The sequence below is a fragment of the Triplophysa rosa genome, linkage group LG16, assembly GCF_024868665.1.
Source record: "Triplophysa rosa linkage group LG16, Trosa_1v2, whole genome shotgun sequence".
Classification (NCBI taxonomy): domain Eukaryota; kingdom Metazoa; phylum Chordata; class Actinopteri; order Cypriniformes; family Nemacheilidae; genus Triplophysa; species Triplophysa rosa.
Window position 1 is genome coordinate 5,426,087 of NC_079905.1, and position 17,004 is coordinate 5,443,090.

Genomic DNA, 17,004 nt, shown 5'->3' on the forward strand with positions numbered 1-17,004 from the left:
GAAGTAGTCTTGTATCTTGGAGGAAACTCTGTATTCCACACATTTTTTAAGCCTGTAAACTTTAGCGGAGGGAGAAGAATTTTGGAGAGCGATCAGATTGGTGCTGGGTGGCCAGAAAGCAGATAAAAACCTCTTTGTGTTCCGGCGCACACTGATATGAGATTTTAAAATGCCCAGCGGTTATGCGGTTGTGTCCGAGTCCTCCTGACTACTAATGTCTAATTAAAACTTGAAAAATGGGATTACACTATGCCCTCGAAGATTAGTCTCCTGATGCAATGCAGCGATGCATGCTTGTATTACCTTTTGATTGTAAGCGGGACTGAATCACCACCACGGCTTATTAAAAATCATTATGTCGTTCAAGTAGACCTACTAGTTTACCAGAAAAAATAGTTCACCATGAGATGTTCTGGTTACTTATCAACTTTAAAATCCACAGAATCAAATTTCATACACCTGAATGTCAAATATATCATTATGTGTAACAGCTGCTGCAACAACACATAGTGATAAACTTGGTATGTTACATTCCATAAAATCCATATGTGCTTACATACCTCAACACGTTATGGACACTGACACATATCCCTGCGGGTCACTGACCACCCCAAATAACTGGAATAGCTCTGGTAATGCACTGCCCTTTGCGGCGTACCATTCTACGTAAAAGAGAAAAGAGAAAGTTAAAATAGTGCATTGTTTTCTTGTCAGGCCCTTAAACATGGCTAATGTGTAATTTGTGTTTACAGGGGAGGTTAGGACTGTGGCTCTCCTCTCTGAAAGTCACTCACTTAAGAGTTTCTGTGATGCTCAACGGGGAAAGAGAAACAGGGTACACAAGACATCCTCCAAACATTTGTCAAACATTTGTCAAAAGTAACCAGTGGAATTTTTACGTAACATGACTTCCCGGTGTTAGGAAATGAGCATGTTTACTTATGTGGTTAAAGCTGTTTTATTTGAGATTTCTACTGGGAAATGTCAATTCAGAGAACATTCAATGACCTTTATGCCAGTTAGCCATTTTACAACTATAGACCAAGGTTACGTTACTAGCAAAAACGAAAAGAAAAAACAAATGTAAACATATATACAGCTTTATATATGGAGCTTTTTAACATAGCTTTTTTTTACCTAAGATGCCACGGATATATGAAGTATTCCCTCCAACAGATGAAGCATCCTGTAACTACTTTTTTTAGGAATTTTAGAGGTGTGTCCCTCCATGTTTGGCAGAGGGACATATTTTATGGGATGGATGTGTAATCCCAAGCAACCTTCCACACTGGCCGTGTCAACACTCAGAGTCAGCTCCTGGAATTCCTTTTGTCCAAAGTGTAAAGCTTTAGATTCTCACGAGTATCTCAAAGACGGCAGATTCTGAATTATGTAACAAATTTAACTAGACAGCATGTCATAAATCATCAAAAAGGTAAAAAGGTAATGATGATGGGAATGTTGCTGGGAATTGCAGGTAAAAAAATAGAACGTGAGGCCATATGAATTAAGCCATATGACATTAAACCAGATTTTGATGTTAGATATTCTTTTTGGCATAATTAGTGATTACAAATGGGAAAGAAGTCACTTTTGTGGGAGGACGTGCTAAAAAAGGTGAGTTTATTTTGTGCACAATTGGTAACCACCTTCTATTTTAGTATAAGGCTTTTTGTTTGAAATATGCTTAACCAGATTTTAAAACACGAGATGTTATGTTGTGGAAAAAAGGTGGTGCTTCACATGGTTACTCCTTAATAAGAAGTCACATCTAATTTTATAGGGCTGAGAAGAGCATGGGAAAGGATATTGAGAATGAGATGGTGTAAGAGACCCGAGAGGAGAAAAATGGCTTATGATTTAAACATGTGAGAATTTCAGACTTAATTATGAAACAAAGAATACAGTACATTGGACAGCTGGCTCTGTAAAGATTTGTAATAGATGATTACAAAATAGTCGAACATTGCATTTATTAGATGCTTTTATCCAAAGCTACTTTCAGTGCATTCAATCAATTTTTTCTATTTTTAAGAATTAATTCTATTTTTTGTACATTTTTATCAGCATGTGTGTTCCCTGGCATCAAAGATTTGCTGCCCATGGGCTATCAATATTAAAAGTACCACTATTACACACACATATATTACACAAAGTATTTAGTTTAATTACATCAAAAGTAAGTGTAATTAAATTACAGAAAAAATAAGAGTAATCCCTTACTTTACTTATAATTACTTACTTATATAGTAATTAAATTACAGTAACTAATGACTTACTAGTTACACCCAACACTGTCTGAACGTGTACTTAAAATGGGCGGATCCTAGAAGCGGAGGTGTGGCTTGTGCAATAGGGGCGGTGCTGGAAGAGTTCCTCACCCTCGTGCGCCTGAAGCAGTCAGCTGAGCCCAACTTGTGCGGACGCGGCTCTCACTGACCTCATAGCGCATGCGGGATCTCAATGAAAACGTTGAAGCCCGTGCACAGTTTGTCAACTTGTATCGAACACAATCCAGTTACAGTATCCTCACATTTAATTCACGCCTCGTCGTTCTTTCCCCGCGAAGAACATCCATTTGAAGGTGAGTACTTCAGAATCGTTATGGCTTTTGTATGGGGGCTGCGTTGAAACATATGGTTTCGTGTTCATGCTATAGTTTGTAGGTGTTGGGATGTAAGGTTGGAGCATGCGTGTTGCCTTTCAATGTCAGATAATCGCGTCACTAGAGCAACCCAAAATGTCACGATAAAGTCGAGTTGAAGTAAAATGGACTATTTGTGAATGAGATGAATGCATGTATATGTTTTTTATAAATGAAGTGGCGTCATGTCTGCAGGTCTGCACACGCAGGCTCCAACCTTATGTTTGCGCATGCATGTTTACAAACAACTTAATGAGCTTATGTGTTTTATGTAGCATTTTAGATTCGTTTCAAGATCGTGCTTAATGTAAAGTTATTGTACTGCACAACACGCACCAAAGTATGCAAACCAAAGTTTTAGGCGCATTTCGATGTTGTGGTTTGGCTGGATAATAGCATCTTTAACTTCTGCACTAGATCTAGGAGTTGCACTAGAGAGAGGAGTATTATGAATGTGATTTTTCTTTTAAAACAATTATCCAGTGGAAATGTTCTTTAAAGTTATGTAATGTTCTTGTGCAAGAACTCTCTCTCTCTCTCTCTCTCTCTCTCTCTCTCTCTCTCTCTCTCTCACACTCACACTCACACTCACACTCACTAACGCAAAAGGTGTATCTTTTGTCAAGGCAGGAAGGGAAGTCCACAGATTACTAACAATAGACTGGCCAAGTGTTGGGGTTGGAGGCATGTTCAGGCACACATACTGTATATGAGTGCTGTCATTCTTCACACGCATCATAACTAGAATTGTGTGGGTTTTATTTGGCAGAGATTTCGCAGAGAGCAACGAAGCAAGTCGACAACTCTAAATTGCCTCCTCCAGGGCTAGAGAGTTCATATGAATGTCATTTCAGTTCAGTTTTATACACCTAGTGCTCAATAAGTTATTATCAAACACACATTCTGGTTCAAATAGCACAGACTGTAACAACACACCTTAATCCACACACGTCATTGATTTGATTTGATATGTTTGTATTGGGTTTAAATAGAATAGTCTTGGCTTTGATGTCTGAAATATATCGTATACGTTAACCACCAATTGCTTTTAATAACATAGTTTTGCGTGTGATTTTGGTGGTTTCAGTTGAGCAGAGATAAACTGTATGTAAATGCGCAGCAAAGTCATGTGACTTCCGCCTAAAATGGCTTTGTTTCTGTCAGTTAACTGGATTGAACCAGGACCAGCTATGAAGGGAGGGAGGGAGAGATGAGATGGAGATGCTAGAAGGCAACTCATAAAACATGATTGTTATGCACCACCTTTGTTGGTTGCACTACTAACACCATTTGAAAGGGAAAAGGGGTACCAGTTTCCTTCTCTCCTCGCTCTCTAAAAGTATGAATAATCTTTGTAATATTTGTTTTCCTGTCCTACTTTTTCTGGCTGTGCTGAATCAGTTTTAAGAGCAATGTGTATAAGAGTTCACCCTAAAAATAAACATCAGCAAGGAAGCTACAGTCCTGTGAAATGGCAATTAGAATGCTAAAATAAAAGTGAGAGAGAGCGACAGAGATGAGGTTTAAGAGTAGTGTACACGCTGCTATTAGTTTTGGCCACATTGAGTCTTTGGGGAAAGTAAGAATAAGAAAAAAGGTGTAAAAAGAAAAAGGTTTTGACCAGGATATTCTGTTACATGTGCTCTTAATATAACCGTTGGTGACTGATCCATTGTGTTTGTTTTGGTCAGAGTGGCTCAAGTCTATACCAAATGCAGTACATTTGGAGCATGAATATGCTAAAACTACACATGAACAGTCACAACCTATCAAACTCAGTACAGAGTTAGTTCATAGGAACTCGTGTCAGTTTGTGTTGATACACTTGCTGTCCCCAGTTTCTCTTTTGCTTGTGTGTGGTCACACGGGTGGTCCGTGTTAGATTTTGACCTGATTTTGGAGTCTTGGAAGTTGGAACGCACACATACCCAGCTGCTTTTGACAAACCGTCACAGGGCGATAACTCTTTTGATCTCCCCACCGTACCACGACTGGCGTCCAAAGACCAAGCATTCAATCCAAGATAACACAATGTATCATCTATGTCCACTGTAATGCTATGCCGCTTGATGTTAAGATGTCCACAGCTCTGTTGGTTTCTGCTTAGTGATGTAGCATTTTGTCATTTACAATACAAACAACTTATTAAAGATTAACTCAAGCCTTCATATCTTCTTTGAGTCAACTCTTGATAACCCTTGACCTCTAATAGACCTCTCCTAATAGCAGCACAAGACACTATTATAAATGCATAAAACAAACCCTTGTCCTCTGGCAGCATTCCCTCAAGTACCTGGTTTGGGTGGAGTGGGAGTCTGGAAGTGTTGGAAGGTTCTGGGAATTTCTGCTTGTCGGTCGAATGGTTAGAAGGTCCTTTTTGAAAGGGCACGTTGGGTACATTATTCGCATTATTTTAGATCATCAGCATATTCCATACAATTTGATATAACTTAATATCTGTTGACCATGTGACGGATAATGCCATTTCTTTCTTTAGCAGTTCTCGATACGAGCAGGGAGGTTTCAGGCTGAATGGTTGTCCCCTAATTGAGCGTTTCCAGAAAGAATGGTACAACAATTTTCTGTTATGAAGAAAAGAGGAGCACTTGACCTGTGTTTATGATGCACTGAAGGGAGGATGGGACACTGCTGGGACGATCACCATGGCCTTGAAATTCCTCAGCATTCATGAGAGGCAGTTGTGGGATCCGTTTAATATCTTAATTTGCTTCTCGATAAGACCATCATCAAACATTTCAGCCATCTCTAAACAGTAAAGATCCCTCATAACAGTTACGTGTTGTTGGTACACATTTCTCCTCAGTGTTTGTCTCTCAGTCTATACAAGGTGTTTCTTGTCGGTTCTTGTACAGAGTGCTACCGAACACACTGTTGGACCATATTGGTATGTGGAAGCTTTATATAGTGCCTGATATCTTAAAATATATAGTGCCTGATATCTTTTATTGGACAAAAATCTGTAGTGCAGCAGCATGTGTCATTATGCTCAAATGTTCAAAAATGTGCATATCTCTCAAATATTTTGTTAGCATATTTATGTTTATTAAAGCATATAGGTATAGCGCATGTACAGTACGGGCCAAAAGTGATGTCCGGGGGCGTATTTGTACTGTATTTGCTGTCTCTGCCCCCCCTTTAGGTTAGATTAAACAACTACTCACTACATGCACACACAATTTTTAATGCATCTTTTATTCTATATTTGGACAATTGATACCTTCGCTTATTATTTACATCACTTTTGATTGTAGATATATAAGATATAGATATAAGTGCTAACATGCATGAACTATAAACTAAAACTACAACTTTCATTTGAACACGTGCAAGGCGTTTATTCCAGCTCTGTCCTCTCTGAAACTCCATGCACCTGGTTGAACTTTCTTTGCTGGCCTAATAGAGACGGCATAAGCGGTCTTAAGTCATCAGCCAGCGCGTCTGTGTGTGTTTGTGTGTGAATGTGTGTCTCTTTTCTTTGGTATAATGAGCTCATCCACTGATGCGTAGCGGCCCGAGTCTTTCAATGCTGGATGTTAATTTGAGGTTTTAGTGGAGAGCTCCTGCCATTCAGGTTGAGCCTTCAGCCCAGCTTTCAGGACCACACGTTTGGGCTCTGTTACTTTTCAGTTTGGACTTTTGTGGAACCCTGTCAAAAAGTACTTTAGGGCTTCAACTTCCAAGCATGTTAGATCGAAATGTTCCAGGATGGAAACCAAGACATTATTTTTCTATGGCCTTGTTCCCTTATCCTGTCCTGTTTTACTCTTTTCTCCATCTCCATGTTTTTCTTTCTCTCCTTTCTGACTGTTCTTGTTCCTTCTTGACCTGTAGCTCACACTTTAAGCCTGTCCCGACACGGCCCTCGTCTCCCAACACTCTTGCTCAAGAGATCAGTTTAAGACAGCGCAGTGCTATTTTAAGTAGTGGATTCTGTCGTGTAACATGCTGTGTCAAACACGCCGGCAGTCGCAGTGCTACAGCGCACAAAGTCTGTGTCAACACCTGGTTAAGTTGATCAAATCCCTTTATTGTCAACCATATACACAAGTGCAACAGTAGGTGAAAAACTTGGGTGCAGTTCCGACCAACATGGCAGTATGACAGATAGGAGACAGAATTGTAGATTACAAGTAACAAAGAATTACAATACTTTACAATTGACATTTTCCTGTACACATTTACACAGTAAATTTAAGCACATAACCAGTATGGGTGTATCTGTAATAGTGCATCAATATTTTTCTGAATAACATGAAAGCTTTTGTCTTTGATATACAGTAATACAAGTGGTTTAGTTTTAAATAATCTTTTAATAAACAATCACATCTGAGACACAATGAAAGTCCATGTCTGTTAACTTCAATGCCATTGATATGCTGAAGTGCATGCTTGTCGCTTAAATGTGAAATGTTAGATAGACATTTCTAGTATTTCTCTTCTGAGAAAACATACTAAAAATATTGATCATAACTCATGTTGTCTGAACAAATGCTCTCTAGTATGTCCATGCCCCTCCTTCTTATGCCCCACCAGCAAGGAGCAAACCATGGGTCATGATTGTTGTTAAAGAGACAGTTCACCTCAAAATAAAAATGTCTTCCTCATTACTCACCCTCACATCATCAGCATCTGTATGATTGTCTTCTGCAGAATACAAAAGAAGAAATTTTGAAGAATGTTGGTAATCAAATAACATTGGCCTCCTTTGACTTCCATTGATTCGACACAAAACCACTGAGACATTTCTCAGAAAAATCTTCTTTTGTGTTCCACAGGAGAAAGAAAGTCATACATGTTTTGAATGACATAAGGGTGAATAAATAATGGCATCATTTTTATTTTTGGGTGAACTATGCCTATAATGGCCAATTTGTTTGATATGCCCTGTTGTAACTTTCTGTTTGGGAAATCCATCAAAATGTGAAAGAAAAATGGCTTGCTAAGCAGAATCTCTTCTCTCCCTCTCTCAGGTTGCACAAGGGTTTGGAGTTGAATGTGACGACTCAAAACATCCGCAGAAACTCTGAGTATGGCATTAGCTGGATGCCCAGACTATTTCCTCCACCATCCAAACTATCAGGTGAACTCCAATATTCCTTAAGCACATTCATACTGCTCTCTCCAAAGCAATGAAGTCTATGTGTCTACCCACAATAAAGTTAAACAGGGCACAACCTTGTCAACGTCTGTTGGTAGTTAATGACCAGGCTACCATGGCTATTCAATACAACATTTTACTGTACAGTGACCCTCAGTTTATAAACCACTTTGCAAGATGTTAACACTGGTCCAGAAGCACTTCTGTTTTTTAGTTTATTTTTTTACATTTCTCATGTGTAATTAAATCTTAAAGATATTCGTTTATAATTTTGATTAGGTTATAAATGTTTTGTTGGTTGAATTTTGTTCAAACGCTTTTGTTAAAAACTGAAACGGGAAGTTCTTCTGGACAAGCGTTGGGCCAGCGTTGTTTACGTCTTTTGAATTGGTCTATGGCTCTAAACGTGATTGCATCAGATACAGAATATCCAAGATAATGACTTAAACGAAGAAATGATGCCAGACCTTTTCTCAGATCTAACTTCACTTTTCTAACCACGTTGTTTCAGCTAGATTTTATTAATTTGGCCTCCTTCTCAGCTGAAATTTGCCAGTTGTGTTTTAAATGAAAAACTTTTAATGTTGTGAGACTTTATGTGATCAAGAATGTCTTTAGTTATGAAATTATTGGTAGCTGATGTCTTTGTTAACCAGCGTATTTATTGCATATCATTTTTATGTGAATTCTTTTTCTTGAAAAATGTTTTTGTATGGTCTTCTTTAAAATGTTTTGTTTGATATTAAGTACGTCTTAGGGGCCGTTGTAACAGAATGCGTTTTTTTTGCTGTTAGACGCGCCTCATTTGAATTGTTTTCAGTTGGCAGGGAGCGTTTTGCGCGCTGCTTATGCGCTCCGGGTGCCTTGCGTTTTTTCTGCCTGCTGCACCTCGCGTTTTTAGCGGAGCGCTCTGAGCGCCTGAAGTTGCTAAAAATTCAACTCTGAGCAGAAAAGCGGTTCACGTCATGCGCTTTTTACCCCATTGTCCAATCAAATGAAAGGAAAGGTGACGGAACTTACAGTTGCTTGAAACGTCCGGAGAGAGTGCAATGAATGATGGAGAAACTTGTGCTGGCTGACGCAGGTTAACCTAGCAAGGTCAGAGCAAGCGCCTTTTGCTTGTACCTGTTTTAGTTTCTGATAATATGACAGTTAACATCATCTAGAGTGCTCACGCTATAATCCCTGACTGACAGGGCAGCTGATTCGGTGGTTGCATAGCAACATCAAACAAAAATGCATTGCGCTGCTTTTTTCAAAGTCATCTTGAAAGGCAGGGCAGTGAGCCGTGTTTTCATACAGGAAAAGCACATTCTGTGTTATCGCCCGCTTAAGGGTCCTTGGGGGGCACTGTATGTAGAACCCATATCCTTCAGAACCAGCATAAGCGGATTCGTCACTCCAGCGTTGCTGCAGCAGCGGTTCCCAAGAGTTCTGTGGCATGTCCGCATGCCTTTCGTCGCCATGGCGTTGCCATGGTGCCGCACAGCTGACGTGCTGACATGCAAAGTGGAGGCTGTTGCTATTTATACCCTCGTTGCACAGTCGTCCCTCTCGCTGACTTCTCACTCTCTCTAAAATCATTCCTTTCGTTTAACCTCACAAACGACTTATCCCTTCACAAGCTGTTCTGTTGTTACTATACTGAACTTTTTTTAGCCCCTCCCCCCCATTCCCCCCTGCCCGGGTCGCCTATACAAGTGGATGTTGCTTGTGAACGTGGCAGGACTGGTGGACGCGGTGAAGGCAGGGGTGTGGGCTGCCTCATGTGGACGTATATAACGCTGCAGGGGGTTTCTCTTAAACATGGGCACCTGGCCTAAATCTTCCAAAGTGTGGGGGGGAAAGCAACCCACATCCACTTTATACACAACAGTCACCATGGCTTGCCCTGTGGTTCTGGTCTGTTTCTCTTTGAAGCATTTAAAGGGCCATGTTCTGTATTTTTAAGTGCACACTTAATTTTGACTGACTTCATTTTCTAAGATTATGGACCAAAATACTAAGTCATGCTGCCCAAAATCCTGCATAAATCTTTTAAATCTGTTTATATATCATCCGTTTTTAATTGCATTCTCTCTTGCATTTTCCCTCTCTACGTTTCTGTCTTTTTAATGTTTATTTTTATAAACGAATGTAAGTCCGCACGCAAAAGCTCCAAAAATATAGATTCTTTAAAATTATAAAAATATTTTAAAAAGGTATATTTTTGGAGCATATATTTTTTATTTTTTTGGTCAGGCACCCACTTTAAGTTGATGTGTGTGCTTTTATTTTGTTTTCTTATCATGCATATTTTTATTCTGTCTATTCTGCAACGTTTTATCTTACTACATTTTGTTTGTTTTTGGTTTGCATTGTTCCTCTTCCGACTAAAGTTAGGTTTGGGGAGGGGTCGCAAATCTTAATTTGCTTGTGTTGCGGATAAAGATTAGGGTCAGAGGTCAAATGGAGACTTGGAATAGTGTTTCAGGTTTATAGCGGGGGACAAAAAGTCTGGCTGGTAAGAGCCAAATGGGAAAGTTGAGTAGTTGGAGAAGGTGTGTGTGTGTTTTTGTTCAGCTGTGCGTTTGTGTATCACAGCAGTTCTTACAATCGCCAAGCTTTAGCTGGATAGGTCGAAGGTCGACGCCTAAATGGTTCAGCTTTCCAACCACTCTTTGTCAATAGCTCAGGCTCTGCGCTGGGCTTTCTAGGAAATTCGCCGCTTTTGTTGCCCCACAGAATCAGCTGGGGGGTTAACGTTTACATAACGGCCACAAGGCCTGGAGACAATCCAAGTGCAACACACACACACACACACTTAAACACGCACACACCTTCTCGCATTCCTCGATCGTCCTCTGCTGTGTTTCACTATTGTGCTTTCCTTCAGAAACTTATTACATGTTTTTTTTTAACCATTTTTAAGTTAAAGAAAAACAATTCTGATACATTTAAAGGCGGGGTACAAAACAACCTTGTAGCCAATCAGCAGTAAGGTGCACAATGCACAGGATGTTTATTAGCTGAGCCGAGCGCTGACAAAAGCGAAAGATGGGGGGTAGAGGTGTGTTTGTTTTGGTGATTTGAACATCAACAACGGCTAAAAGAAATCGGACACCCCGCCTTTAAGCAAAAAAAGGTGAACATTTTTTGTTGGACTTTTCTCTCTTGTACACTGTGACTGTGTAAGATTAACAGTTTTTAACACAACTGGCTGAAGCATTAAAGAAGCTCTTTCTCAGAGCTATAAATTTCCACCGCTTGCTCGTTTTTATAGATGTTCTCTTTTTCTGAGAGCCCTTGGCTTGCCGCAGCGCGAGGAGAGCAATAGAAAGAAGAAAGGCCGAGAGGAGTGCATGGGGACTTCTGGCAGAGCCTAGTTCCTGGAAATTCAGCTTCCATGTTCTTAGATTTCCTAGAAAACTGGAAATTGAAAATGTGGCTGTATTTTTATTATTTCTTTCTTGGACTTCGTTAAGCTTTATGTATTCTGCTTTGAATTACATGGTGTGAGATTGTGTGTGTGTGTGTGTTTAAGATGAGAGCTGGTGTTGTATGTATTGTTTGCTTTATTAGTTTTGGTTCACTTTAGTTACATTGGAAGAGATCTATGCACTTATTGCAATGCTTATTGTTGCATTACACACCAATTCACGTCTCCAATATATATATTTATATCTAACATACAGCTGTATGTATCTCCCTGTAGAATTGTTCTGACCGCTGTGCTTTTTCTCTTCAGGATAATGTTGACCGCACCCCTTCTCACAGACCGTCCAATCTCATTGGGTCACGGTTCCAACAGTCGTCCAGTCGGAATTCTCCTAATCACCCAGGTGGGTTGTGCAAAGGTCAATGGGTAATTCTCATTAGTATAAATCACTTGGGGGGGAAAGCTGGACATCATTTTTACTTAACATGCAACTTAGCAAATGCAACTGGTTTCTATCCATGTTGCATGTTGTGCGTTTGCATGTATGTAGCAGGTCACCAGGTTCTGTAAGGTCGCGGAGGTTACTGGGGTTGTCCCGTAGCGGCAGCAGTTGTGTGCACTTTAAACCAAAGTTTCATAGCTGTGAGCAAGACTGTTGGCCGCAGATCTTTTTGTGTGCAAGTGTGTGTACAAGTGTGTGTGTGTGTGTGTTCATGTTTGTATATCCCGGTGGGGACCTAAACCTGAATGCACACCAACACATGGGGACTCGTGTCACCGTGGGGACCAAAATTGAGGTCCCCATGGGCAAAAAAGCTAATAAATTGTACAGAACAATATTTTTTAAAAATCTAAAAATGCAAAAAGTGTTCTTTGATCTTTAGGTTTAGTGTTAGGGTTAGGTTTAGGGGATAGAATATACAGTTTGTACAGTATAAAAAACATTACGCCTATGGACTGTCCCCACGGGGATAGTAAACCAGACATGTGTGTGTGTGTGTGTGTGTGTGTGTGTGTGTGTGTAAGCCCAGTTCTGCTTTCCAGATGCTGTCTCGCTTTAATGTGTCACAACCCTGAAGCACATAGATTTTTCAGAAAGCTAAGAAGACTTTTGTGAGCAGGCATGTATACATTGCGGGTTAGCCATATTGGTCAGAGTTGTCAGAAATACTGACGGTGATATATATACAGATACACATTTATGTGTTTACATGGCTAAATGAGGCTGTGTCAAGAACTTCTATTGTTTCAGTAACTTGTATTGTTTCCAAAGCCAATGGTAATTAAAACAGACCAACCCTAAACCTACTCCCAAAAACACTTACAATGCATACAGCAGAGGTGGGACCAAGTCATTGTATTGCAAGTCACAAGTAAGTCTCAAGTCTTTGCCCTCAAGTCCCGAGTCAAGTCCCAAGTCAAGACATACAAGTCTCAAGTCAAGTCTCAAGTCCTACAGTTTGAGTTTCGAGTCCTTTCGAGTCCCTTTAAAGGGAACCCGGTGTATAGAGAGATGTATGGCTTAATGCGTTGTAATAGCCTTACACTACTAGCATTTGTCGTTAGAAACACATCAAATATTTTCAGTTCTTAAAAAAAAAACTAAATGTAATACTCATTTTAACCTAAGGAGGCCGCCATGTTCTTTTTCGATGACGTAAACTGGTTGCAAGCACAGCTAGGCAGCCAAACTAAACACGACACACTAATCAGTTCTTCAGTAAATATAAGGTTCTGTAGGATAATATATATATATATATTTATATATATATATAATATGTGTGTAACAATGTTCACAGCAAGGAAGAAGGAGGAGGGAACCGGCGAACGTTGAACAACAAAACTTTAATAAAATAAACAAACAACAAAACGAAAGTAAAATGCCGGCAGCTCCCTCACGGTCGACTGACGGTCACACATAATAAAACATAACGTAAAGTCCAGGCCTGGTTCTCTCTCGTCCTTTACTGTTGTCGCTCCTCCTTTTATATAATGCTAAAAAAATAAAGAAAATAAAGACGCTATTTGGTGTATTTTCCTACATTTTAATATTGTTTGTCAGAAACAACACAAACATGCATATTAATAACCAAAATCATTTCGAGTTTATCATATACATGATGTTTTAGCCATTATACAATGCATTTTATCCAGATTTTGACTTTTTGATGTTGATTTATCAACATAAGTAGCTTAACGTTATTGTCTCCCTCGGTCATTAGCTGACGGGGGCTAATATTCACGTGTGCTCTAATACAGAATAAATAACCAAACCGCAAGCATTATTATTGTATTTATAAGTATATTCTCATAATGTATAAAGTATACGATTACGGTGGATGCTGATTTCTTAAATAGTCTTAAATGTCTCAAAGGCGGTAGTTTAAAGCTATGATTTAATGCACGCTCACCTTGAACAGACGTCTAATACTGAATGCGTTCTTTTATGGCTGGCTTGTGTCAAGAGGACATACCGCCACCTACTGTCCCTGTGTGTTTATATATCTGATCTTATGTTTTACGTGTCATATTTTACTGTTATATATGGAAAACGTGTGTGCTTCGCTGTTGCGAAAGAGAACAGGTTTAGGTCGCAACCATTTGACATCACGGATTCTGACGCAAAAACTAGCGGCCTCCTAGTAAAAATATTTTTTAAAAGTTTATGAATACTGTGACAGTTACACTGTTTTTTTATTTCACAATTATAAAGTCAATGCCATTGTTCATATATTAAGCCATACATCGCTTTATACCCAGGGATCCTTTTAACGTGTTTGCAATGTAACGTTAACAGTGAGTTTACAGTCTCATTGATTTAACTATGCAGCTAGCAAAGTTACTATCTTTGGTATCATTTTTGCCAACTGGCGCGTTGTTTGACAGTTCTTCTTCATTGGTTGTCCTGCAATTTGATTGGATGGATGCTGTCGGATCAAAACAACGCGGATCTAAATTGATTGGATGTTGTGCCGACAGCACACACACACACACACACACACACACACACAGATGCACACAAACACAGAGAGAGATAGAGCGGTCCACGTCAACATACTTTTTAATCTTTGGGTTTTGGGGAAAGTAGTAGAGTCCACACCTCTGGCATACAGTATATATAAAATGTTAGATAGATAGGTAGATGGCACATACACATACTCGTGTGCTTTATATACAGGCTTTTTTACACTATATTTGTGTAGACATTTTCGAACGTATGACTTCCACAATATAGGCAAACTTGTACTCAGACACGCAAGACATAAATCTCTTGTTCTGTGTTTGAGTCTGGTCATCTATCTGGATTTGCGTGTGTAGCGTCTGTGTATGTCTGTGTTTGCGCTTTATATAGCTGAAGTTCTGTGAGGTGACCCACATTCAGCACACACACACACACACACGAGTAACTGAGGAATTGGACACACGTGGTAGGAACGTCTTCTAACACAAAGTTTCACAGTGAGAAAGGGAGTTGGAAGAGAAACTATAGGAAAAAGACACAACGTGTCTGTATTGGCCTCTGAAGAGATCTCTGTATCGTGTTTAATTGATGGGCTCTGAATATGGGACATTTACACTTTGTAATAGTGTTTATATAAACTTTAGTTGGTCATTAACACAAGGCCTGAAGTTTATAATCAGGATAACATGTTGGTAACTGTTACTGGTACAGTAAACGACTAAAAGTATATGACTTTTCTTGTAGATCACAAAAGAAGATATTTTGAGAAATGTCTTAGTGGTTTTGTGTACGTACAGTGGAAGTCAATGGGGACCCGTGTTGTTCAGTTACCAACATTCTGCAAAATATCTTCTTTTGTGTTCTACAGAAGAAAGTTATACAGGTTTGGAATGACATGAAGGTGTAAATGAAGAATGTTTCATTTTAGGTAAACTATCCCTTTAAATGATTTTTATTGTACATTAAGGTTCTTCTAAAAACACTGTGACACTACCATGACATCCATAAAACCATGGTTCATTTTCTAAAATACCTACATATAGTGTTGTCCAAGACATGGTATTACCATCAAGAGAAGAACATGATTTTTACTACGGTAAGTTAACAAAATATAGTCCTATAGAGTATTACTACTAAGTGCCATTGTGACATTATTTTTCATTTTTAGTGTTTGTTTGTATTGACTATGTTGTTCTCAAGGCATATTTAAAGAACAGTCTGTCTGGCGCTGAGGGCAGCAAACGGGAAGATGCTCTTTAACATTCATTTGTACATGTTGTACCTCTTGAAGGTCCCATTGTTTACAGTATATTAAATCACGCTGCTGTTTCCTGTGCGTTTGTGTTGTGAAGAGACTGCTGTAGGCATGTACAGTGCACAGGTCACTCGCCGAGCTCTCGCTCTACATACACAAATCCTCAAATACACGGAAGTGTGTGGGTCTGGGGTATGTGAAGAATGCTCTGTTTGGCCACTGCTTGTATTTAGAGGATGTTTGAGGCAGAGCTTTGATTTCGACCTGGACTGGTATTAGAGACCAGTTATAAACCTTATAAACCACCTTATCCTCTCTGTTATACTTGCATATCTTGTACTAGAACAGGTTATTGTGGCATCGCATAGCGAGCTGCATACTTGGTTTGTAAAGCATGGCACGATTGTAAAATTCCTTGGACCCCTTTTCCTTGTGCATCTTTAGGTGTCGAATTGCAATTCATTGAACACACTTTCGTCTGTGCATTCATCTTTCTGAACATTTCATAAGAAATGTATTATTCATTTTTTTCTCAGACCTGTAACATCGCCTGGTTGTGCACTTGATCTTCATTTTCCTCATTTTTGGTTTGCATAAAATAAGAGGTGTTACCAAACAGATTATTGAATATATACAGTATATATATGCTTTGTTTAAGAAAAATTCTGTAGTAAATTTCAAAACCACCTGTTTTCTCATAAGAAAGAGAGCAGCTTACATTGTATTTAAAAGGAAGATTAAATTTATTCGAGAGTTCTTTTGGTAATTGCAATCCAAAGACTTGACCGCATTGATGTGCTAAATAATATAATAACTTGACACTGCCACCTTGTGGTAACTTGCTGTTAGTGGCAAATTGTATTCAGGGTCTCATAATCATTCAGTCGTTTACACCAGGGGCCTCTGGTCCTGATCCTGAAGGGTCGCTGTCCTGCCGAGTTTAGCCCAAATTCTAATAAAAAACACCCGCCTGTCATTTTTAATGCGTAATGCCAAAGACTTGGTTTTGCAGGTTCATGTGTTTGACTGGGATTGGAGCTTAACTCTGGGGTTCTTCAACCAATATCCCACAATACACTAAGGTCATGAAAATATAGGGGACAGGACAACTAATAGCAATTCGAAATCATTTTGAAGAGGTTTACAGTGCTGTTCCTAAAACTCTGGGGTGCCACAGAATCATGGTTAGAGTCACAATCTCCAAATTGAGAACAAGTGGACACGGCAGTGAATCTTCTGTGACCGATCTGCCAGAAAGTGTCCAACGGCTCGGCTTAAAATCATCCAGGAAACCACAGTGTGTCTTAAAAACTATTCCTAGAAGTGTGGGCTGACGGAGGAGCATGTTGAAACGACGGCTACGAGAACATCAAGCGCTCATCTCTATTTGCCAAAAACACTGGCTGATCCAGACTTTTGGAGGAATGTTCTGCGAGTCAAATGGAAGGTTTGGATGACATGCTCCCATTTATATGGCATAGAGAGAGAAGAATTCCAGCTGAGACAGTAACATGGTGGTGACAGCATGTCAAATAAATGTACTGTACAATAATGTTATGTGGTTGTGCCCGGTAGAGAGGTAATGTTGTTTCTGTGCCTTGGGGAT

At 39.5% G+C, this 17,004-nt stretch overlaps 1 protein-coding gene across 1 annotated transcript in view; it reads left to right on the forward strand.

Annotated features, from left to right (window-relative positions):
- The first annotated feature begins 2,409 nt into the window (after nucleotides 1–2,409).
- Nucleotides 2,410–17,004, forward strand: part of grb10a (growth factor receptor-bound protein 10a) — a 40,580-nt gene continuing 25,985 nt past the window's right edge. Inside the window, exons 1-3 of the mRNA XM_057355342.1 lie at nucleotides 2,410–2,584; nucleotides 7,636–7,745; nucleotides 11,491–11,584. Of these exons, the coding sequence (XP_057211325.1) occupies nucleotides 7,695–7,745; nucleotides 11,491–11,584 (145 nt within the window). The 5' untranslated portion in view covers nucleotides 2,410–2,584; nucleotides 7,636–7,694. The remainder of the gene's footprint in view (nucleotides 2,585–7,635; nucleotides 7,746–11,490; nucleotides 11,585–17,004) is intronic.